This window comes from Balaenoptera ricei, chromosome 10, assembly GCF_028023285.1.
Source record: "Balaenoptera ricei isolate mBalRic1 chromosome 10, mBalRic1.hap2, whole genome shotgun sequence".
Lineage (NCBI taxonomy): Eukaryota > Metazoa > Chordata > Mammalia > Artiodactyla > Balaenopteridae > Balaenoptera > Balaenoptera ricei.
In genome coordinates this window covers 37529645-37554748 of record NC_082648.1, presented here as the reverse complement: position 1 = coordinate 37554748, position 25104 = coordinate 37529645, and the positions used below count along the sequence as shown (strand labels likewise).

The window sequence follows — 25104 nt, the reverse complement described above, 5'->3', positions numbered from 1 at the left end:
ACATTCTTGATTTAAAGCAAAACTTTGTTACAAAACTTGGCATTCCAATGCAAAAATTAGATTAAAGCAGAATGAATACACAATATTTGAATTGTGCTAAGTAATAAATGTCCATTTAGATTTGGGTTTTAATTTTTAAATGTGTATTTAGCAAAATACTGCCTGAAATCTGTAGGCAAAGATTTTTATTTTATTGACGGGGAAAACAGTTCTGAATTTCATAAAGCATTCACCAGGGAGACTGTATTGTCAGCAGCAGTAATTACAGCAGGTAATTGTGTCATTTACCCTGTTACAGACCACTGAATGTGACGAGCATGGGACATACCAGCTGTCACACCCCGCTAGCTTTCATGTTCTGGGATTTGCAAAATCGCACTAGGACTCACTCTTGGTGAATGAAAGGGAAACAAAAATAAAGTGAGATTAAAAACTATTGCAGCTTTTATAGAGAGAATTTCTAGAAAACAAAAAGTGTAAATTTCTCTAAAGTTGATAGTCGACCTAGGCATTCCTCTTCTTCATTTTTGTTTCATATAGTTAAAGGCTGTTGTGCTGGAAATAAATATAACTCAGACCCAATTCTGCTGCTTATTAACCATTAACCTTGGATAAGTGATTTAATCCTCTAGAGCCTCAGTTTCTTCATGTGGTCGATAAAAAGTTTGGTGAAGGATACACCCGCTAAGGTCCAATTTCCTTTTCAAAATTCTCTGTGTTTCTACTGGGAATAAATTCTCTTTTAGGTGTTGTAGATATACCAGTGAACAAATTAGGGTTGCTGCCCTTACAAAACTTTTATTCTAATGAGGAATGAGGAAGACAGACCATAAACACATAAGCAAACACTTTTATATAGTTTAACATCAGATAAAAGCAGGTGTTGCGAAGAAGGAATCCAGGTAAACAGAGGTGTGAGACAGAGCCTCTCTGAGGAGGTGCCCTCTGAGCAGAGGCCTGAAGTAAGTGAGTGACTGAACCATGAAACCGTGTGGGTTAAAAGCATCTCAAGAGGAAGAAACTGCAAGATGTTTTGTCTGTTCAAGGAACACAGAGAGGCCAGTGTGGCTGGGAGGAGGAGAGAGGTAGAAGATGACTTCACTGGGGCACACTGTGGCCATGGCAAGGACTTTGGATTTTATTCGAAGTGTGAGTGAAGAGAATCCAGGGAAGAGTTAAGAGGAGAAAGATGTTGTGGACATCTTAAGTTTTGAAAGAATCTTTCTGCCTGCCTTATGAAATAAGGCTCCCAGTGGGAATATTCGCATTTTAACAGAATATACTCAAATATATTGGTATATAAATGGCCACTTTAAAAAAATCACGTGATTTCAAATTTATAGGGAAAAATTTTTGTAGAGATGTCAGAGAAGACTAATGATTACAGTTGAGGTTCTTTTGATATCTTTTGATGTTTTTGAAATTACCTTTGAGTTTCATTTTACCTTAGATAATGTAGACTTGGTAGGAATAATCACAAAGGAAGAAAAATGTTAACTTCATTTGTGCTGGCATGTTTAGTTTTCAACCTAATTCAGGAAAGATTTGGAGATATGGTAGTGTATTAGTAAATGTGATTAAACACAAAATAATGAACACTTTTCTAGGTATCTTTCTCTAGAATAGTTGAATTGGGACAGAGAGAGCCAATTAGACATGAAGAAAAGCCTGCACATATTCAGTGTACAGGCCAGTAGCTTCTTAGAACATTCTTGATGGGTTTTTTTCTTCTGTTGGTGTATCGTGACAAACTGATTTTTTTTAATGCATAAAAACATTTAATCAACAAACATAGGTGGAACATTAAGTTCTAGTCAAACACTCTGCCAAACACTTGAGATTTAGCAGGGTACCTACAGAAAGTTTGCTGGTGAAATACGTTTGACTAGGGAGCTAGGAATCTCTTAAAGCTGTGTTTACACTTCAAACCTACATTCTATCTTTACTTAGATGTCCAGCAATGGCTAGAAGTTTGTTGCTGCCCATTATGGCAGGACTAACGTCCCTTCCAATCGATCTTTTTAATGTCAGTTGGGTATAAAAACAAAACACATTTTCTTTGTCATTAGGAGAGCATAACCTAGAAGTGAAAATTGGTAAGTACATAGACAACTGCATTTCAGTCCTATAATAGAAGGAAGCACAGCAAGCTAAGGAAACAGGTGAAGCAAAGATGCTGAGCCATGAAAGTGATGAGGTAGTGACAAAGGAAATGGCAATTTAAAGAAAGAGGACAAATAAATCTCTGCACTTCTACCTTCCTGTTCCCAAAATAAATCTATAATTAACATCATATTGTACTTTTCCTAACATTCAGTGTTTCAGAAATATATATAGCTGAATGATTTCTATCTTCTCTTCTAGAGAATTCTATTTCTCAAAGGTTTCCAACCATGATCCTATCATTTTATTTTTCCTAGCTCTGGGACTTTTAAGAATGGCCATATCCCATTTTCAAAATAATCATTTTGATTTAGTGTCTTGGGCCGTTCAGGCTGCTATAACAGACTGGGTGGCTTAAACAGCAAACATTTATTTATTACAGTTCTGGAGGCTGGGAAGATCAAGATCAGGGTGCTGGCATGTTGGTCGTTTGGTGTCAGCCTGATTCCTGGTTTATAGATGACAGTCTTCTCCTTGTGTCCTCAGATGGCAGAAGGGGCATGAGAGATTTCTGAGGTCTCTTTTGTAAAGGCACTAATCCTATTCATGAGGGCTCCATCCTCATGATCTAATCACCTCCCTAAGGCCCCACCTCCAAATACCATCACATTGGGGATCAGGCTTCAACAAAAGAGTTTTGGGGAGACATAAATATCTAGTCCATAACGCTTAGTTTATCATTTCGTCTTGGGGTACAATGGGTTGAGGATGGAGGATGAATAATGCAGAGACCAGATTAGAAGACAGAAGCAGAACTGGCCAACAGAGAAGTAAGTCACAGTCTACTTGGTCAATCTGCCATAGAGGCCCAGGAGGCTACTTGAGCCACCTATTCTTTGGTAACTTGCAAATATTTCCCATTTTGCCTTCTCGCCTTTTTCCTTTTGTCCTACTTCATCTTAAAGGGACATTCTGAGTGAGCAAATGGATTTTATCATTGGTTCAAAGATATGTGGAACTAAAAGAGGGAGCCTTTAAATACACTTACTTGCCAGTTGTACTAGATCTGGGCCCCCAGAGAAAGGAGGGGAGGAAAGCAGGTAGTGATGAGGGGGGTGCTGGGTGTAATTAGAGGAGGGGAGAATAAGATCTGTGAATACAAAGATCACGTGTTTTCCCCAGAGCAGGACATTGCTGATTGTAATTAAAACATACTTGCAGTCAGGGAGAAGATTACAAGTTACAGTTTAAAAAAATTTTTAACTGATACTGTGGAAGAATAAAAGAAAGCAGGATGAGTAAATTGGGGAGGAATGTAAATAAAACTTGCACTGGGAAATAAGGGCAAGAAACCAAGAGGTAAGAAGGCAAGTAATGGAACCGGAAGGCAAGAAAAGGAAGTTAGGATGAGATAGAGCCCCACTTGTTATTCAGCTGTTCCTTATGCTACACATCTTCTGGTTTTGAGGTCAGGTTTCTATTCACATTCAAACAGCAATCTGATTGGGATCCCAGAGGCCAAAAGGTGTGAGGACCCGTGAGGGGCATAAGGAGAAGGGAAGAATTGTCAGCTTGTTAAGGTGGGGTGTATGCTATTCAGAGAATGTGAATGATGGGATGGCAGGTTAAAGTCTTTCTTAAACTCCTCTGAACACTTTCAGAGATTCCTGGGGGCAAGAGCTCCCCTCTGTGAGAAACAGTGAGAAAAGAATTACTGCATTTGAAGGAAACTCATCAAGTAAAAGTGAGTGATTCAGAATGAGGTTTAGAGTAAAAACCATTTTAAATTCTTGAAAAGAATATAATATAAAAAGAAGAGACACTAACCATATTATCAGGAGAGAAAATTATTTTTGGATTTTAAGAAATCGATTCTAAATGACAGAAAAAAAGATTTTACTATACTACTAAGTTGATTCCTGCCTCTCAAGAACTAAAAAAACACAGGTAAAAATTAGTCGTCCACTTGCTGTCTATCTTCTCTCTATGTCTAGTGCATACAAATTATATGCATTCATACATATACATATATATATACACACACTCATACAAAATATATTCACACACATACTGCACACACATAAAGAGATACATTTGTGTGTATTATTTTATGGGAAAACAACAGCTATAAATATTTTGAGGACAGGTATTCTGTCTTATTTGTCTTATAACAATTACAACTCTTAAGCATAGTAGAACTTACATATTGGTAATATCAATAAACATTATTGCAATTAGAAGTACTAAAAGATATCAAAAGATACCAGCTCTAACATATCAGAGATAGTTAAATGCTGTGAAGCACAGAGTACGCAGAGAAGCATGAAATAAAAGTGTATCAAAAATACTTTCACAAATATCTTACGTTTTATTTACTAAGGATACTAAAGAAATATATATATATATAAAATCCTTTGGAATCGAAAAGAGTTTTATATCTTGTATTTTGCTGTGGTAAAGACTCAAATAACTTGCTCTAGGAGAGATGAATTTTGTAATGAAGCTCATTTTAAAAATTAAGTTTCCAAGTGAAAAGGTCAATGATTCTCCTTTGCCCCATAGTTCCAACCCTTTAATATTTGAGGAATCATTTTATTGTCTGTAAGTTGGAAGATAAAGGGTCAGGATATGATGTCTGATCTAAGTATGGAAATCTAAGATCATCTTAAAATGCATTGAAAAGACTTGTCTAGATTGGAATACTGTGGTTGCTTTTCTTAGATAATTTTGTATTTCAAAAATTCCCTTTTATGTTGCATTTTTTGAGATACTTTTTCTGATGCAATTTGTTGAATACACTCTCTATTCTTATTATTTTTTGTAGGCATTAAAGCAGAGCAGGGCTGAGAGCTTTAAATGAAAGAATAGATCACATGGCGTTAGGTGGGGATGATTTTTTCCTGCAGTAGAAGTTTTCACTAGCTTAGTGAACACCTTTCCTTTCTTTCAAATAAATCTTAATAAATGGAAAAAATCATGCCTCCATCCACATTTAGAGGCAGCACCGACATGAAAACATAGGAGTATCAAGCTTGAACCTTTGCCTTGGTGAAGTTAAGCATCCCATGATCTCTTAAGCAATATATAGGTACTGCGCTAAATGATAAATCCCAAGCACGTTACATGGATTTTGAATGAGTACAATGTAAAATGTAAAGTATCACATGTGAAATACTCTGAGAAATTGAAAACACTGATTTTGTATAGATTGAAGCTGAATATTTATTCATCCACATTTACCAAGCACTTAAAACATGTCAGGTGTTGTGGCAAGAACTGAGGATTCAAAGATCTATAATAAAAATTTGCTATCTCAGGACGTATGCTGATAAATGGGGGATGGATAAAAGAATTAACAATCCCTGACAGTGTGATGCTAATTTATGAAACATTTACCTGCACTGGATTGTTCTAAGTGCCTTTTATACATTACCTCAGTTAATTCTTGCAACTTTGTGAAGAAAATATAGATGCACAATCCCTTCTCTATAATTCTGAACTCCAAAAAGTCCCAGACAGCTCTGGACAGTGGATGTTTTTATTTTTTTAATTCATTTAGCAGCAAAATTTGATCTGATTCCATGTTATTTCTCATCTTTATTTATCCAGTTTGGTATGAATAGTCACACTTTTACCACAGAAATATTTGTTTCATTACCAAGTACTGCCCCAGATCCTCCTGGAGATTTTACTCCTATGCTATTATTAGGTCCAATTAACAGAGGAGAAAAGTGATGTAAAGAGATTAAATAATTTATATAAGGAGAGACCTTCAAGATGGTGGAGGAGTAAGACGTGGAGATCACCTTCCTCCTCACAAATACATCAGAAATACATCTACATGTGGAACAACTCCTACAGAATACCTACTGAACGCTGGCAGAAGACCTCAGACCTCTCAAAAGGCAAGAAACTCCCCATGTACCTGGGTAGTGCAAAAGAAAAAAGGAAAAACAGACAAAAGAATAGGGACGGGACCTGCACCTCTGGGAGGGAGCTGTGAAGGAGGAAAAGTTTCCACACACTAGGAAGCCCCTTCGCGGGCGGAGACGGGGATGGACGGTGTGGGGAAGCTTCAGAGCCACGGAGGAGAGCGCAGCCACAGGGGTGCGGAGGGCAAAGCGGAGAGACTCCCGCACAGAAGTTCGGTGCCAACCAGCACTCAGCAGCCCGAGAGGCTTGTCTGCTCGCCCGCCGGGACGGGTTGGGGCTGGGAGCTGAGGCTCCGGCTTCGGAGGTCGGATCCCAGAGAGAGGACTGGGGTTGGCTGTGAGAACACAGCCTGAAGGGGGCTAGTGCACCACAGCTATCTGGAAAGGAGTCCAGGAAAATGTCTGGAGCTGCCTAAGAGGCAAGAGAACATTGTTTTGGGGTGCGCAAGGAGAGGGGATTCAGAGCACCACTTAAACGAGCTCCAGAGATGGGCGTGGGCCACGGCTATCAGCACTAACACCAGAGACGGGCATGAGACGCTAAGGCTGCTGCTGCAGCCACCAAGAAGCCTGTGTGCGAGCACAGGTCACTATCCACACCTCCCCTCCTGGGAGCCTCTGCAGCCGCCACTGCCAGGGTCCATGATCCAGGGACAACTTCCCCGGGAGAACGCACGGCGCGCCTCAGGCTGTTGTAATGACATGCCAGCCTCTGCCACCGCAGGCTCGCCCTGCATCTGTACCCCTCCCTCCCCCCAGCCTGAGTGAGCCAGAGCCCCCGAATCAGCTGCTCCTTTAACTCTGTCCTGTCTGGGCGGGAACAGATGCCCTCAGGCGACCTACATGCAGAGGCAGGGCCAAATCCAAAGCTGAACCCCAGGAGCTGTGAGAACAAAGAAGAGAAAGGGAAATCTTTCCCAGCAGCCTCAAGAGCAGTGGATTAAATCTCCACAATCAACTTGATCTACCCTGCATCTGTGGAATACCTGAATAGATAACAATACATCCAAAAATTAAGGCAGTGGACTTTGGGAGCAACTGTAGACTTGGGGTTTGCTTTCTGCATCTAATCTGTTTGTGGTTTTATGTTTATCTTAGTTTAGTATTTAGAGTTCATTAGCACTGGTAGATTTGTTTATTGATTTGGTTGCTCTCTTCCTTTTTTTTAGTATATATAGATATATATATATATTTTTTCCTTTTTCTCTTTTTGTGAGTGTGTATGTGTATGCTTCTTTGTGTGATTTTTTTCTGTATAGCTTTGCTTTCACCATTTGTCCTAGGGTTTTGTCTGTTTTTTTTTTTTTTTTTTTTTTTAGTATAGTTTTTAATGCTTATGATCATTGGTGGATTTGGTTTTTGGGTTGGTTGCTCTTTTCTTTCTTTCTTTCTTTCCTATTTTTTATTATTTAAAATTTTTTCTGCGTTTAATATTTTTTTAAATTTTTATTTTAATAACTTTATTTTGTCTTATTTATTTTTTTCTTTCTTTCTTTTTTCCTCCCTTTTCTTCTGAGCTGTGTGGCTGACAGGGTCTTGGTGCTCCGGCCAGGTGTCAGGCCTGTGCCTCTAAGGTGGGAGAGCCGAGTTCAGGACATTGGTCCACCAGAGACCTCCTGGCTCCACCTAATATCAAACAGCAAAAGCTCTCCCAGAGATTTCCGTCTCAATGCTAAGACCCAGTTCCACTCAACGACCAACAAGCTACAGTGCTGGTACACCCTATGCCAAACAACTAGCAAGACAGGAACACAACACCACCCATTAAGAGAGAGGCTGCCGAAAATAATAATAAGGTCACAGACACCCCAAAACACACCACCGGATGCGGTCCTGCCCACCAGAACGACAAGATCCAGCCTCATCCACCAGAACACAGGCACCAGTCCCCTCCACCAGGAAGCCTACACAACCCACTGTACCAAACTTAGCCACTGGGGGAAGACACCAAAAACAAAGGGAACTACGAACCTGCAGCCTGTGAAAAGAAGACCACAAACACAGTAAGTGAAACTGAGTGAGAAGACAGAGAAACACACAGCATATGAAGAAGCAAGGTAAAAACCCACCAGAACAAACAAATGAAGAGGAAATAGGCAGTCTACCTGAAAAATAATTCAGAGCAATGATAGTAAAGATGATCCAAAATCTTGGAAATAGAATGGAGAAAATAAAAGAAACAATTAACAAGGACCTAGAAGAACTAAAGAGCAAACAAACAATGATGAACAACACAATAAATGAAATTACAAATTCTCTAGAAGTAATCAATAGCAGAATAACTGAGGCAGAAGAACGGATAAGTGACCTGGAATATAAAATAGTGGAAATAACTACCGCAGAGCAGAATAAAGAAAAAAGAATGAAAAGAAGAGAGGACAGTCTTAGAGACCTCTAGGAAAACATTATATGCTCCAACATTTGAATTATAGGGGTCCCAGAAGAAGAAGAGAAAAAGAATGGACTGAGAAAATATTTGAAGAGATTATAGTTGAAAAATTCCCTAATATGGGAAAGGAAATAGTCAGTCAAGTCCAGGAGGCACAGAGAGTCCCATACAGGATAAATCCAAGGAGAAACATGCCAAGACACATACTAATCAAACTATCAAAAATTAAATACAGAGAAAAAATATTAAAAGCAGCAAGGGTAAAACAACAAATAACATAAAAGGGAATCCCCATAAGGTTAACAGCTGATCTTTCAGCAGAAATCTTGCAAGCCAGAGGGGAGAGGCAGGACATATTTAAAGTGATGAAAGAGAAAACCTACAAACAAAATTACTCTACCAGCAAGGATCTCATTCAGATTCGACGGAGAAATTAAAACCTTAACATACAAGAAAAAGCTAAAAGAATTCAGCACCACCAAACCAGCTTTACAACAAATGCTAAAGGAACTTCTCGAGGCAGGAAAAACAAGAGAAGAAAAGACCTACAATAACAAACCCAAAACAATTAAGAAAATCATAATAGGAACATACCTATCGATAACTACCTTAAACGTAAATGGATTAAAAGCTCCAACCAAAAGACATAGACTGGCTGAATGGATATAAAAACAAGAGCCATATATATGCTATCTACAAGAGACCCACTTCAGACCTAGTGACACATACAGACTGAAAGTGAGGGGATGGAAAAAGATATTCCATGCAAATGGAAATCAAAAGAAAGCTGGAGTAGCAATTCTCATAGCAGACAAAATAGACTTTAAAATAAAGAATGTTACAAGAGACAAAGAAGGACACTACATAGTGATCAAGGGATCAATCCAAGAAGAAGATATTACAATTGTAGATATTTAGGCACCCAGCATAGGAGCACCTCAATACGTAAGGAAAATGCTAACATCCATATAAGGGGAAATGAACAGTAACACAATCATAGTAGGGGACTTTAACACCCCACTTTCACCAATGGACAGATCATCCAAACTGAAAATAAATAAGGAAACACAAGCTTTAAATGATACATTAAACAAGATGGACTTAATTGATATTTATAGAACATTCCATCCAAAAACAACCAAATACACTTTCTTCTCAGGTGCTCATGGAACATTCTCCAGGATGGATCGTATATTGGGTCACAAATCAAGCCTTGGTAAATTAAAATTGTATCAAGTATCTTTTCAGACCACAAGGCTATGAGACTATATATCAATTATAGGAAAAAATCTGTAAAAAATACAAACACATGGAGGCTAAACAATACACTAGTAAATAACCAACAGATCACTGAAGAAATCAAACAGAAAATGAAAAAATACTTAGAAACAAATGACAATGAAAACACGACCACCCATAACCTACAGGATGCAGCAAAAGCAGTTCTAAGAGGGAAGCTTAAAGCAATACATTCCTACCTGAAGAAAAAAGAAACATCTCAAATAAACAACCTAACCTTACATGTAAAGCAATTTGAGAAAGAAGAACAAAAAAACCCCAAAGTTAGCAGAAGGAAAGATCATAAAGATCAGATCCAAAATAAATGGAAAAAAAATGAAGAAAACAATAGCCAAAACAAAAGACCAAAAAAACTAAAAGCTGGTTCTTTAAGAAGATAAACAAAATTGATAAACCATTAGCCAGACTCATCAAGAAAAAAAGGGAGAAGGCTCAAATCAATAGAATTAGAAATGAAAAAGGAGAAGAACTGACACTGCAGAAATACAAAGGATAATGAGAGATTACTACAAGCAACTATATGCCAATAAAATGGACAACCTGTAAGAAATGGACAAATTCTTAGAAAAGCACAAACTTTCGAGACTGAACCAGGAAGAAATAGAAAATATAAACAGACCAATCACAAGCACTGAAATCGAGACTGTAATTTAAAATCTTCCAACAACCAAAGCCCACGACCAGATGGCTTCACAGGCTAATTCTATTAAACATTTAGAGAAGAGGTAACACCTATCCATCTCAAACTCTTCCAAAATATAGCAGAGGGAGGAACACTCCAGAACTCATTCTACGAGACCACCATCACCCTGATACCAAAGCCAGACAAAGATGTCACAAAGAAAGAAAACTACAGGCCAATATCATTGATAAACATAGATGCAAAAATCCTCAACAAAATACTAGAAAACAGAATCCAACAACACATTAAAAGGATCATACACCACGATCAAGTGTGGTTTATCCCAGGAATGCAAGGATTCTTCAATATAAGCAAATCAATCAAGGTGATAAACCATATTAACAAATTGAAGGAGAAAAACCATATGATCATCTCAGTAGATGCAGAAAAAGCTTTCGACAAAATTCAACACCCATTTATGATAAAAACCCTCCAGAAAGTAGGCATAGAGAGAACTTATCTTAATAAAGGCCATATATGACAAACCCACAGCCAACATCATTCTCAGTGGTGAAAAACTGAAACCATTTCTCTAATATCAGGAACAAGATATGGTTGTCCACTCTCACCAGTATTATTCAACATAGTTTTGGAAGTTTTAGCCACAGAAATCTGAGCAGAATTAGAAATAAAACGAATCCGAATTGGAAAAGCAGAAGTAAAGATGTCACTGTTAGCAGATGAGATGATACTATACATAGAGAATCCTAAAGATGCTTCCAGAAAACTACTAGAACTAATCAAGGAATCTGGTAAAGTAGCAGGATACAAAATTAATGCACAGAAATCTTTTGCATTCCTATACACTAATGTTGAAAAATCGGAAAGAGAAATTAAGGAAACACTGCCAGTTACCACTGCAACAAAAAGAATAAAATACCTAGGAATAAACCTATGTAAGGAGTCAAAAGACCTGTATGCAGAAAACTATAAGACACTCATGAAAGAAATTAAAGATGTTACAAACAGATAGAGAGATATGCCATGTTCTTGGATTGGAAGAATCAACATTGTGAAAATGACTCTACCACCCAAAGCAATCTACAGATTCAGTGCAATCCCTATCAAACTACCACTGGCATTTTTCACAGAACTAGAACAAAAAAATTTCACAATTTGTATGGAAACACAAAAGATCCCGAATAGCGAAAGCAATCTTGAGAAAGAAAAACAGAGCTGGAGGAATCAGGCTCCCGGACTGGTACTGGCACAAAAACAGAAATATAGATCAATGGAACAGGATAGAAAGCCCAGAGATAAACCCACGCACATATGGTCACTTTATTTTTGATAAAGGGGGCACGAATATACAATGGAGAAAACACAGCCTCTTCAATAAGTGGTGCTGGGAGAACTGGACAGCTACCTGTAAAAGAATGAAATTAGAACACTCCCTAACACCATACACAAAAATAAACTGAAAATGGATTAAAGACCTAAATGTAAGGCCAGACACTATAAAACTTAGAGGAAAACATAGGCAGAACACTCTATGACATAAATCACAGCAAGATCCTTTTTAACCCGCCTCCTAGAGAAATGGAAATAAAAATCAACGAATGGGACCTAATGAAACTTAAAAGCTTTTGCACAGCAAAAGAAACCATAAACAAGACGAAAATACAACTCTCAGAATGGGAGAAAATATTTGCAAATGAAGCAGCTGACAAAGGATTAATCTCCAAAATTACAAGCAACTCATGGAGCTCAATATCAAAAAAAACAAACAACCCAATCCAAAAATAGGCAGAAGACCTAAATAGACATTTCTCTGAAGAAGATATACAGATTACCAACAAACACATGAAAGGATACTCAACATCACTAATCATTAGAGAAATGCAAATCAAAACTACAATGAGGTATCACCTCACACCAGTCAGAATGGCCATCATTGAAAAATCTACAAACAATAAATGCTGGAGAGGGTGTGGAGAAAAGGGAACCCTCTTGCATTGTTGGTGGGAATGTAAATTGATACAGCCACTATGGAGAACAGTATGGAGGTTCCTTAAAAAACTAAAAATAGAATTACCATATGACCCAGCAATCCCACTACTGAGCCTATACCCTGAGAAAACCATAATTCAGGAAGAGTCATGTACCACAATGTTCATTGCAGCTCTATTTACAATAGTCAGGACATGGAAACAACCTAAGTGTCCATCAACAGATGAATGGATAAAGAAGATGTGGCACATATATACAATGGAATATTACTCAGCCATAAAAAGAAATGTAACTGAGTTATTTGTAGTGAGGTGGATTGACCTAGAGTCTGTCATACAGAGTAAAGTAAGTCAGAAAGAGAAATACAAATACCGTATGCTAACACATATATATGGAATCTGAAAAAAAAAAAAAAAAAGTTCTGAAGAACCTACAGGCAGGACAGGAATAAAGATGCAGACGTAGAGAATGGACTTGAGGACACGGGGAGGGGGAAGGGTAAGCTGGGACGAAGTGAGAGAGTGACATGGACATATGTACACTACCGAATGTAAAATAGCTAGTAGGAATCAGCCACATAGCACAGGGAGATCAGCTCAGTATTTTGTGACCACCTAGAGGGGTGGGATAAGGAGGGTGGGAGGGAGATGCAAGAGGGAGGAGATATGGGGATAATTGTGTATGTGTAGCAGATTCACTTTGTTATAAAGCAGAAACAAACACAACATTGTAAAGCAATTATACCCTAATAAAGATGTTTAAAAAATAGTAATTAATGTAAGATTTGACAGCTAGCAAAAGGCAGAGCTGGGATCTGAACTGAGGTACGCTGACTCCAAAGTCCTTACTCTTAATACTACTATTGCGGCTTTTAAATGCTGTGATGGGATTAAGCACAAGGCTCCATGGGTCCTAAGGGGCTCAGCTAAATTAGACTGACGGAGTTTTAAGGTTAAGGTTTTCTGAAGAAGGAATCATTGTTTGATCTGAGTGGGAGGTGAGTAGGAGAGGTAGACAAAGAAAGTGGGGAAGGGCCTTTGGGGCAAAAAGCAAGGATGCATGTGTGAAATATACAGGGATTGGCTGGTATGATCCTTGACCTTTAGTGGAATCTCAATTAATGTCATCATTAATAAATAGATGCCATGGGGGAAGTATAAATGATGCAGTATGGTGAGAGCAAAATGTCATAATGAAACTCTTAATGAGTAGGCAGTGCCTTGATGGCTAGTTAAAATAATGGGATGTCACTAGAAAAATTGAGAAGAAGAGAATGGGGGAGAGATAGACAGTATCAGTTTTTATTTGAAAAGTCATTCTGGTAACGCTTTGGAAACGTACAAAACTGGGGGCAGTGTTGTCATAATGAGACTAGTGCAATAATCCAAAGGAGATATTTCGTGCCCAAATATGGGCAACTGCAGAGCAGTGGGTATGGAGATGGGGGATAGGGATGAGAATTGCCAAGGAAGTAGAATCCGGATGAATTGGTCCCTGGATGCAGTCAGTGGGAGGAAGTGCAGAGAGGTCTGTGGTGACTCCCAGATTCCTGGTTTGGGAGGAAGAAAGGCTTATTGGTACACGTAGCTGCAGATTCATCTGTGGGTGGGAAACTGGAGGATATTCTTTCCCGATGACCTGGTGGTTTTCTGTGAAGTTGTTGGGAGGTTATGTGCCAAGAGTGAGGGAATGAGGATGGGGCAGGCATTTTAAGAGAACGCAGCAAAGCTGCTGAGGGGAATGCAAGAGAAAGCAGGGATGTACAGAATTGTACAAGATACACACCTTGAATAGTTGGCATTAGCAAATCTCTGAATGTTTTGCATGTTAGAGACGTACTTTATGGTGATTGATTCACTCATTAACAAATGCTCACTGGAGATCAATTTTGTGCCAGTCATTTTGTTGGATGTTGGGGGCGATTGATGAGTTAGACCCAAGGCTTTAGCGTCTAGGTGGTTATCTGACAGATTTGGGGTGGGGAATTTTTGCTTGGTTTGCTTGTCACCATCAGTAGAGTAAATTCAATTTCCTAATATGATCTTTGCTTTATATTTTAACGTCTTAATTCTGTTTTCTTCTTTTCCATAAAAAAACAAATCAAACCAAACTAAAACAAGAACAAGAATAACAGAATCCCTAAAGAAGCCCTCATTTCTATTCATCTCACCACCATCTTCCCAGTCACCCAGATTTGAAATCTGAGCTATTTTTAATACCTTTCTTTCTTTTGACTCAAAAATGGATTCACTGTGGGGTGTATTAGTTCTGTGTCTAAATCTGCCCCTCTTTCTCCATCACTGTGGTCCATTCTATTGCAGGCTCTCTTTTCAACACAGTTTCCTTCCACAAAACATAGGAACTGGGCTGTATAACATGAGTAAGACATGATTGCTGCCTTAAAGGGATTTGAATCTTATGATTTGGGGGGCTAGCTTCTCAGCTATTCTTCCTATGTCTTTGTAGTACTTCCTTATGCTGTACAGGTACATTACCCAACACAGTGCTGGGCAGATAATAAGCACTCAGTTTCTGTCTATTTGCTTTCTTCCATTTCCGCGTCCTCTCCTCCTCCCCTTCCTCTTCCTTATCCCTTTGTTTCGCCTCTCAGTGTTGCACAGACTCTTTTCTCAACTCTCAGTAATAATCTAACTCTGATTCCAAAGGAGAAGAGTAAAAGGAAGAAAGAAGGATTAAGGAGAGAGAGGGAGGCTGGCTTGCTAACACAGGACTCCTACTTTGTCAAGGAAAGCTAGCCTCTCCTCATCTGCATATTACAGTTAATTTCCCTAAAAATCAACTTTAATTTCTCATTCCACCTTTTATGGTACAGGGGGAAGTGGCTATTTATTGCCCACCAGGTAAAATCACACTGTATTCCTGACCTGTTCACGCTGTTCCTTACTCTCCCCTGTCAGTCATCACCTATGCCAGTTCAACCGCTGAACAGCCCGACCATACCCCATGCTTTTGTCTTTTGCACTCATGCTCTCTCCATATGGAATATTCGTTCTCATCTTTACCCTTTTCCTGTTAAAACCCTTCCTATCTTTTAAGACTCACTTTTTGGGCCTATTTGTTATATGACACTTTCCCAGGATTATGGGAATCCCACTCAGTCGATCTTCATCTCTTCCTCTTTAAGCCTTTTGAAATCTTTGTTTATAGGTTGTAGTTTTTTCAAACATTGAAGGCTCTTGGCCTTGTCACTTCCTGGCTGTGTGATGTTGGGCAAGATGTGTCCTTCTCTGGGAAAGCTCTCTATTCCTATTTGTAAAATAAGAGTAATAATAGTACCGACCTGAAAAGGTTTTTGTGAAGGCTGAAGGGGATAATGCATATAAAACACTTAGTGCAGTTCTTTAGAGCATGTAGTAAGCACTTAAAAATTAGCTATTGCCATTATTACTATTATTTTCTCTCTTACAGCACTAAACAATGGCTGCAGTATATCACAGTTATTGTCTATTCACATCACTGATCCTGTAGTAGTTCAAAAGTTTCTTGAGGTCACAAATCCCATTTTGATGCATCTTTGCCTCTTCCGGAGCACTAGAATCACACAGCAGAAGTTTCATAAATGTGTGTTGAAAGAACAAATGAAAACTATCTGACTGATGGCTAAAAGTATTTTGTTGCCCTACAATGTGTTCAGACAAAGCTTATTTCCTGAAACACCAAGTAGGACAAAACAAGATGTTGCCATAAAAATAGAATTTGAATTACTTTGTGAAATTACTGTAAGGGTAGAGAGGAAATTTGAGTGTGCTTTGGTTGTTAAGATTCTTGATCAAATAGGGATTAGGCAAGGAGGCTGAACGTACAGTGAAAATACTAGAAGAAAATAAACCAAGCATGTCGGAGGAAGGAAATCTGAACAAATTCCTAGTTGCTGAACAAACTGAAGAATAACAAGAAGTCAGTATTGAATTGGTGTGGTCAATGAACAGGAAACTTGAGTAGTGAACAAGAAATGCTTGGGTGCTAAAAATGAGTTTTAGTGGGTTTGCTGCTGTTGTAGGCATTGAGCAAGTTTAAAGTATAATTTCTTATAGTTACTTGAATAGTGTTAAAAGTAAAAGTAGACTTCTGTTAAAATGACATTGTACTAAATAGATTTTTCTCTGTAATATAAAGTGAGTAAATAAGGTAACCATAAGAAACAAAATGAATAGCTTTGGGTAAGCATGATAGAGGTTTCTTTTTCCTTAATATAACCATTGAAAGTTATTACAGTGGCATTTTGGAAACCAGAAAAATGTCCAAAATGTATTTGATTTCAGAGAAGATTATGAAGAGAGCAAATTCTGTGAGACATTTAGGTTTTGCAAATTGAAATAGAGGACATCATCTAGCCAATAACGACAAAATGAATTTTCCCACTGAAGTAGATAATAAGATGAGAAGGTAACTAATAGTTGTTGAGTGTCTGTGATTTGCCAGGGTGCTTACATTCATCATTGAAGTTTATTCTTTGTAGCAGTTCTCTAATAACATAGGTCTTAATTTTCTCATTTTAAACTTAGAAAGATCGGCTAACTTTCACACGGCCACTGAGAACTTAGGATAAAATAGCATCTCAAACCAAGCCTGTCTGGAAAGCATATGTATCACACTGCTTCACTGCTATTGCTTATTAAAATAGTACATAATTTTCTCATATTTCTACTTTGTCTTCATATTTACTTAGGGTCCTAGTACAGAACAGTTGATGGAGGACATTTTAACCTAATGAATTGTAACAATCATCCTTACGAAGCAGTAATCATTAGGACAAATGTTTTGATTTCAGGGATGCGTCTTGCTGGTGGCAGTGAGCACAATATTGGTGTTCACATACCAGACCACTAAATATCTGTGGAGGGGAAGGAAGGAGGGATAAGAAGGAAGGAAGGAATTCCAGTTCTTTCCAATAAACCCCCAAACTATCTAGAAATTGTTGAGTTGTAATAGAGAACAATCTTTATTTTCAGTTTTTACTCACTTTGAAAAGACCTACCATGAATAATTATCTTGTGAATGTACTAAGGAACTGTGGTTAAGTCCAAAGAGTTGTTTCATTTGAGAAATAGAGATGGCATATATTGTCTGGGGATTCACCATTGTCATCATTCTTTTCAGAGTAAATTAAGAGGTCTCATTTGCAGGCCCATGGGCTGTCTTGTTCTGAAGCTCTTCACAGGCCAGTACACATAAGTACACACTGACTTTGGTGGGGACACATATGAGTGAAACTCATGGATGAACTGGTGCAAACCTCATTGATATCTTAAGGCAAGCAATCTGGTCTCTGGAAATATAAGAGGAAAATAACCAAGCACCTCTTCACTTTTGAGATAAACCACCCATCTAAGCATCCAGTTTGATGGTGTTATCAATAAACTAGGATTATTACACTTCCATGGGCTTCCTTGCTCCAAGACTTATTCAGTCTTAAGCCTGAGGGAGCTTGTTCCCAGGTTAAGACCTGAGGTAGATTGTCACTAGGTTTAGAGCCATATCCTACTACATTCCAAGAGAGAATTTGCTCACTGTAAATTTATATTCCAGGAAACACATGGGTCAGGGAAAGTGAAACAGTTTTCTTTGTGGAACTTACCCCTTACCCCTGATAGCTGCTGTTTTCCCAACATCTCTAGATTTGGAAAGGAAAGTAGAAGATGCAGCATAGACAATATAATTCTTGTAACTGGAGAAATCTATCAGAGGAAAAGAAAGATTCTCTGAGGGTATTGGGCCAGCTATGAAGCTATATTACATTCTGTTACCAGAAGAGTGGAATTTGCTGTGTAAAAGTGTCAGCCCAAGGATCTAGTATATTGCTGGGGGATATAAAACAGAATTCTCGAGAAGCAGTGGACAGTGTTACTAGGGCCTGACCACTGGTATCAGAGGAGAGGACTCTTGGACACTGGAGTTATCTGGTTGCCAAACTACATTACGGTTGAGTTTCCAGAGATTTTTAAGCTGGGAGAATTAGTGCTGGAGTCCAAGTTCTGTGAGCTGGTTACTTTGTTTTTCAGGCGTTTGTACTTGACCATATTGATATCTTCCTTTTCTTTTGAAAATGTCTCTCAACTGTGTGAAAATGTAGATTTTAGTATAAACAGAAAGTACCTCAGTGCTTTGCCCTAGGAGTTCTATAATTTTTAATAAGGCTCCTATAGGGTTAAAAAAATACTAGAAAATACAATAAAGAGATGATAACTTCCTAAGTGTGAAACATTAGAAGACTTGTAATGTGTAAACATTCAAAACCTCTGGATAATTACAAAAAAGAACACTAGGAAAAAAAATAGATCAGGGAAAACCTACGCATTAAATGTCAGGAGGCCGTATTGCATAGCAATCAATAACCTAGTTTTTGGAGTCAGATGTTGTGATTCACAGCTCTACCACCTACCAGCTGTGTGATCTCAGGTGAGATACTCAGCTTCTATAAGCCAAGTTTAATTTTCTGAAAAATAATAAGGTTTCCTAATTAATAAGAGGATTAAATGAGATAGTGTATATTACAAAGTATGTGGTATGCAAGCACTGAAATAGAACTAGGATTCTTACAAGTCATTCAGGTTCAGTCAAATTTGTAAGAGACTCAAGATTCCAAAAACAAAAGAAGCAAAGTATGTAAATGCTGTTTCAGTTTGGAACCTGCCTCTTCCCCACACATGCATAAAAAATATCCATGCCAAATGCTCTGCTCTCCATGAAGTTATTCTTGCATTCCCACCTGACCCAACTAGAAATGACTTCCTCCTTTGATCTCTATGACCTTTTAAAACAGAGATTTCTTCCTTGCTTCAGCATTTCTCATAATGAAGCCATGCACTAAAGGCAACTGTTTTTGTCTTATCTCCCCAACTAAACTATAAGCTTTGTGAGGATAGCTACTATTTATAATCATACTTCTAATCCCGAAAAGATCCTAAAACACAATAGACATTGAAGAAAATTGTATTTAATTGAATTGAAATGTAGATATATTTAAATTACTTCTCACTCCTATTTTCTGTAGTATTTGCCTTTTGTATCATAGTGAAATTCTTGAATAGAACATGTGCTCTGTGTTTTACATGTCTGTGCTGAAATCATAGTGAGAAAAGCTATATGAATTTTAGAATGGCCGTCTTGTCTCTAGATAGTACATTCATTCTGGAAACAGCTCAATATGAATACCAATTTTAAAATCCAATTTGAATCCAACTCTATGTCATTCTGACTGATGATCTGTTGGGTGTTGAGTCTTAAAATGATTTTAGATACATTAACTTAAACAGGTTAGGAGTTAATCAGTGAAACTGAAGTATTATTGTTATATGTAACATCTGCATTTAGATAAATCCAAATGTGTATATTATTACTTTATTTTCATAGAGGAATTTTACTATACTGACCCTTGTCACTGGTATGAAATCAGCTTTACATAGTATGTAAAGATGCAGAGCATACAAAATATGGCACTCAGGACAAATCTTTGCTAGCTATCACTGTAACATTATCTATTCTGTATATAATTGACACCCATACTACTTTTGTTTAGAACTGTTGAGGGGTGATGTTTTCTTTCTATAATGTTTTTCCTTTTTTTCCATTTTATTTAAATTTAAAATTCATAGGTACAAAAGTGATTAAATTTTGATTAAAATTATTATGTGCTAATATTTTTAAAGGAAAGAAAAAGAAAGGAGTGCATTTGGTTTCAATCCCAGCTATTGTTTGGACTGTCATGTCACATGAACAATGACATTTTATCTGAGGATATGAAGATAGCATTAGATCTTATGGATTGGATATTCTGAATATCAGATCTGATGTGTCTGCTTTTCAATATATGTGAAATAAAACTTAGAAGTTATTCACAGTTATATCCTGACATGCTCTTCTCAGACACTGGAATGTAATATGGATTTAAATTCTGTCTTAATATTTCCCTCCTTATTTTATTTAATTTTATGTATTATATGTTAAAAATGTTGAAGGAAGTATTAAAAATGGATAGGCTGACTGGTGGGTTGGTGGTTGAGTCCTTAGGGGTATGTCAGTCAGGGAAACAGTATGAAGTTGACATTTGACCAAAAGTGGATATGGAGCAGCAATAATTAACTATTTATTGAGATGACCTTATAGAATATTTGCTCCTTGCTTCATTCACATTCTCTTTTTTAAAGGGCTGTCAAATTAAAGTTAATTCTTCTGTGAGATTACAGTACAGGCTTTTTAAAAGGCTTCTCTTAAGATCACAGTTTAGTTGATAATTGTGAGTATAACCAACTTTATTTTAAGTACTTTGAAAAAAATTAAAGTGACAATATAAAAGAATTAATACTTTCTGTTTTCAAAATATGTCCTGCTATCTTAATTAATATTTGAAATATCCCAAACCAAGTAAAACACCACCATAGTAAAATCAGTAAAAAACAGCTTAGGTTTCAGTAGCTTTCCATTTGGTGTCTAGTCTACAATTGAACAAATTGGAATTGACTTGAATGATAACGGTATAGGAAGTATGTCCTTTGGCTGCACTGGGTCTTCTTTGCTGTGTGTGGACTTTCTTTAGTTGCGGCAAGTAGGGGCCACTCTTCGTTGCAGTGCGTGGGCTTCTCATTGCGGTGGCTTTTCTTGTTGCGGAGCACCGGCTCTAGGCATACGGGCCTCAGTAGTTGTGGCTCAAAGGCTCTAGAGCGCCAGCTCAGTAGTTGTGGCACACGGGCTTAGTTGCTCCGCGGCATGTGGGATCTTCCCAGACCAGGGCTCGAACCCATGTCCCCTGCATTGGCAGGCGGATTCTTAACCACTGCACCACCAGGGAAGTCCCTGGTCACTCATTCTTTCAGTCATTTATTCAAGACACTTTCTTTGAATGTTGAAATGAAATACAAAGAAAAATATAAAATTCTTCTCCAAAAATTCACACTCCCAGGTGGGACATGAAAATAGAGAACCAAGGAGAAGTAGACACTTCTGATAAAATATAGTAAAACAGCCTTGTATCTGGTGCTAGGGAAAACAGACAGAAGCCCCAGCTCTGTGGGAGGGGGAGAGAAAGGTATTTTCACAGAAGACATGCCATTTTAGTGTAATCTTTAAAAGTAGTAAGGGTTTTCCAGGAGAATCCATGGGGCAGGCACTGCAGGCAGAGGGGACAATATATGTACAGGTGCGCGCCAGTGCATTTAAAAACCGGAAAATTGTCTTCACCCTTGAGTTGCTTAGAAGCCACTTATTCATTTCAGTGGCCACCAAGAGTAAAGGACAAACCAGATTCCAGGTTGCGTAATTAGTTAACATTTGTTGAACATTATCATACTGGTTGCTAAACTGAATCTTGTTAGGCCCTTCCTCTACCCAGTGAGTACCGTCTAATTAAGAGGACAACCAAGGCAGGGGTGAAAACAACATCAAATCAATCAGCAGCTGTCTTTAAAGGGCCCCACGGCTGTCTGTATAGAGATTTATAGATTAACTGCAGCACTTTGAATTGCAGTGGGAAGAAAATTGGCAGCAGCTGCAAACTTCACAGTGTGGTTTTATTTTGCTTCAGGCAGCTGAACCCAGAAGGAGGTGGGCTGCCCATTCTGGTCCCTCCGATATTTAATAGTGTCCAAGGGTATCCCCAATTAGGACACCCATGTGTGATCCAGCCATTTTCTAAGCTATCATCAATATGCATGAATTTATTTAAAACTCTGGAGTATTCTGATTCTAGATAATAAAGGTGGAATTTTATATAATTTGGGGAAATTCAGCCAGGAATTTGGAGAATATCTATTTGTGTAATTCTAAAACCTTAGTGATTGAAACCTGTCTGAAAGGTTATTGGGAATAATCTTTATAGATTTTATTGTAGGTCTATAGCTAAAACTATCATAACTTTGTGCTTGCATAACACAGGACATAGCATCATGAAATGTTAGTCTTTATTTTTTAAATATAAAACAAAGAGCATTCTATTTTAGTATTATAGTTAAAATAAATGATTTTAGTCTAATCTCAACTACATATGTCAAAGGCAATTTTTTTTCAAAATTACAGATACAGTACTATTATGTTGTCTAGAATAATATATAGATAGATACATATTGTTTGGAATGCAAAAAGTTCTAAAGTGGAAAAGCAATATTTCTTTTTGCTTTGATTATTTATATCATAGTGAATTAATGGCTCGATCAATGTAAGTGTATTAAAATATATATTTAATTTTAGACCTAAATACTATTTATGTAAGAGACTGGGTAATAAGTAGTGAGGCTGTAGGGATTTTAGATGGCTGAACTAACTTGTATGCATTTCCTCACTTGTATTTCATTTCCTACTCATCTTGATTTCGATGTTAGATCTGTTTTCTTTCTCATATTTACTGTATTTATTCCTCACACTTACATTTTTGCTGAACACTGAGCTAGCATTCTGAAGTTGCCTAATATTTCCATGAACTTGGGCAGGCTACTGAAGCACTCTGAGCCACCACTGACTCATCTTTAAAATGATGATAATGACATTGGTTCTGCCTCTCTCACAGCGGGGCTGGGAGAATCAAATGATTCAGTGCTTTTGAAAGTGTCAAGTTACACACAGTTAAAGGAGGTATCATATTGATTGTATATCTCAGAGTTTGCATTTGCACATATTATAAAGGCAAGTTTTAGTCTTATTTAATAAAAGTGTGATACTTCCTTTGCAGAAAGAGGGAACTTACTAAGAAACTCAGATGTTCCCCCAGCAGTTTGCACGTGTATCTTTATGCCTGCAAGTGTGGTTGTAGATGTTAACTGCATCTAATTCCACAGGGCTTCAAGTCCATTATCCTGCAGGTCAGGATTCATGGAGCAATACAGTTACACATCCTTTCCTATCACCCTTTCCATGCTACAGGAAAGAGTTAGGTAGCAGACTTATATAATGAGATAATTCCCCAAATATTAACCGCTGAGACTGTAAACAGCTGGCTCTGGGATCTACTTCTGAGAATTAATCCCCATCCTTCCCTCTCCTCTCCTTCTATTCCTTGCTACTATTGGTGGGCCTTGTATCCAAATCCTTTTGTGTTTAAGGTTTGTGGGTGTGTACACTATGTATGTACTTCAAGAGGAGTATCCAGTACTTCAAAATACAAGCTCTTCTTTAATAGGTAATTTGTGTATGTCTGTGTTGGAAAGAAATAGCATACAGTAACAAAGATGAAGGTGCAATTTAAAGCACAGTGGTTTTGAAAATCTGTCTTTGAGTAACAAAAACGTATCCTCATTTCAGAACATGATGAATGTGTCACAAATCAGCACAACTGTGATGAAAATGCTTTATGCTTCAATACTGTCGGAGGACACAACTGCGTTTGCAAGCCAGGCTATACTGGGAATGGAACGACGTGCAAAGGTAAAAGAATTAAGTGCTGGCACCTCTTCCATTAGAGATCATGCAATCCATCTCTCCCTCCCTCCACCCTTTCTCATCACTGTTACCTGCCTTCTGGGTACTTCCCACAGCCATTGAGAACTTTGAAGTGTAGCTCATGGGCTTCCTCTTGGATTACGTCAGTGTTTAAATGGCCAAACTGTTCAACAACTCTGATTTAATGCTGCATGACCTCAATCACAGTGATTTCCACCTCTATTCCTCTCTAGTGGAATCATAACCATAATCACATCCTGGGCATTTTTGTACAGAACTACTCCACTCTAGAAATCTAAACTTTAGCTTTTTATTATCTAACCCCACGTCCTTCTGCTTCCAGTTTGCCCACTCTGTTCTTTCCACAGTTTTTCATCTTTAATCTCTCTGACCTGTCCTTTTCATCCAGATTACCAGTCTCCTCCCAGGTTCCGATATTTCTTTTTGAGTCCAAACATTACAGCTATATTTTTTTCAGCAGCCCTATCAACCTGTTTGTTTTACTACCATGATCCACTGTGAAATATCTATTTGGGGTCAGTCTGAGAGCTTTTTTCTCTGCTCTCTCTCTCTTGAGCTGAGTACTAATTAACTGGGAATTTTAGGTTTCTATGTGTTACCATTTCCCATTTTACCTGGTTTGTCATTACCAATCAATAATTCTCAGGTTTTCATTTCCATCAGCAGATACTCCAGCTGTAGTGCACCACCATCCATTAATTCACTCTTTTATCCATGCCCTTGTTTTCCTTCATCAGATGAGCTTACCTCCCACTTCACAAGGAAAACGGAGGTCCTATTCTGGAAACTCCACCAACTTCCATAGGATAAAGCCCATATTCCTTATTACGTCATATAGATTTATTTATCATTCGTCTAATTCAGGCATTTTAAGCTTCAAAACTGGTCCATTCCTTAAAATGTATTGTGTTCATTATCCTGGAGTTTACCAAAATTAATTTTCTTTGTTACGTGTATATGGGAGACAGGAGATAACAAAGAATTGTTACTAATGCTGTGTCCTTTGGTCATGACTTTCAGGCCTGGTCTACAATCATACAGTGGATGCAGATAGGGGTGGGCCAGAGGATTACTCTGTCAAAGTCTATGGAAATCTGTAGTTTAGAGCATTGTAAAGGCCTACGCATTTGGGAGTCTAAATCCCACAAAGATTTCCTCAGAAACTGGACGGATCCTGAGGAAAGCTAGACTTTCAAGTCCATAGCATGGTATAAATGCACCCTTAGGACTTCCCCAAAACATCTGGATGTTCTGAGAGTTAAGATTTCATCTGGAAGCCCAACAGCTTCTCATTCTTATTTGCATTTGACTCTCACTCCTTATTAATGTGAAAAATAAAG

The 25104-nt window shown here is 38.0% G+C and overlaps 1 protein-coding gene across 1 annotated transcript in view; it reads left to right on the top strand.

Moving 5' to 3' along the window:
• NELL2 (neural EGFL like 2) overlaps positions 1–25104 on the top strand; it is a 367245-nt gene that overhangs the window by 242440 nt on the left and 99701 nt on the right. Inside the window, exon 15 of the mRNA XM_059935715.1 lies at positions 23606–23728. Within this exon, the coding sequence (XP_059791698.1) occupies positions 23606–23728 (123 nt within the window). The remainder of the gene's footprint in view (positions 1–23605; positions 23729–25104) is intronic.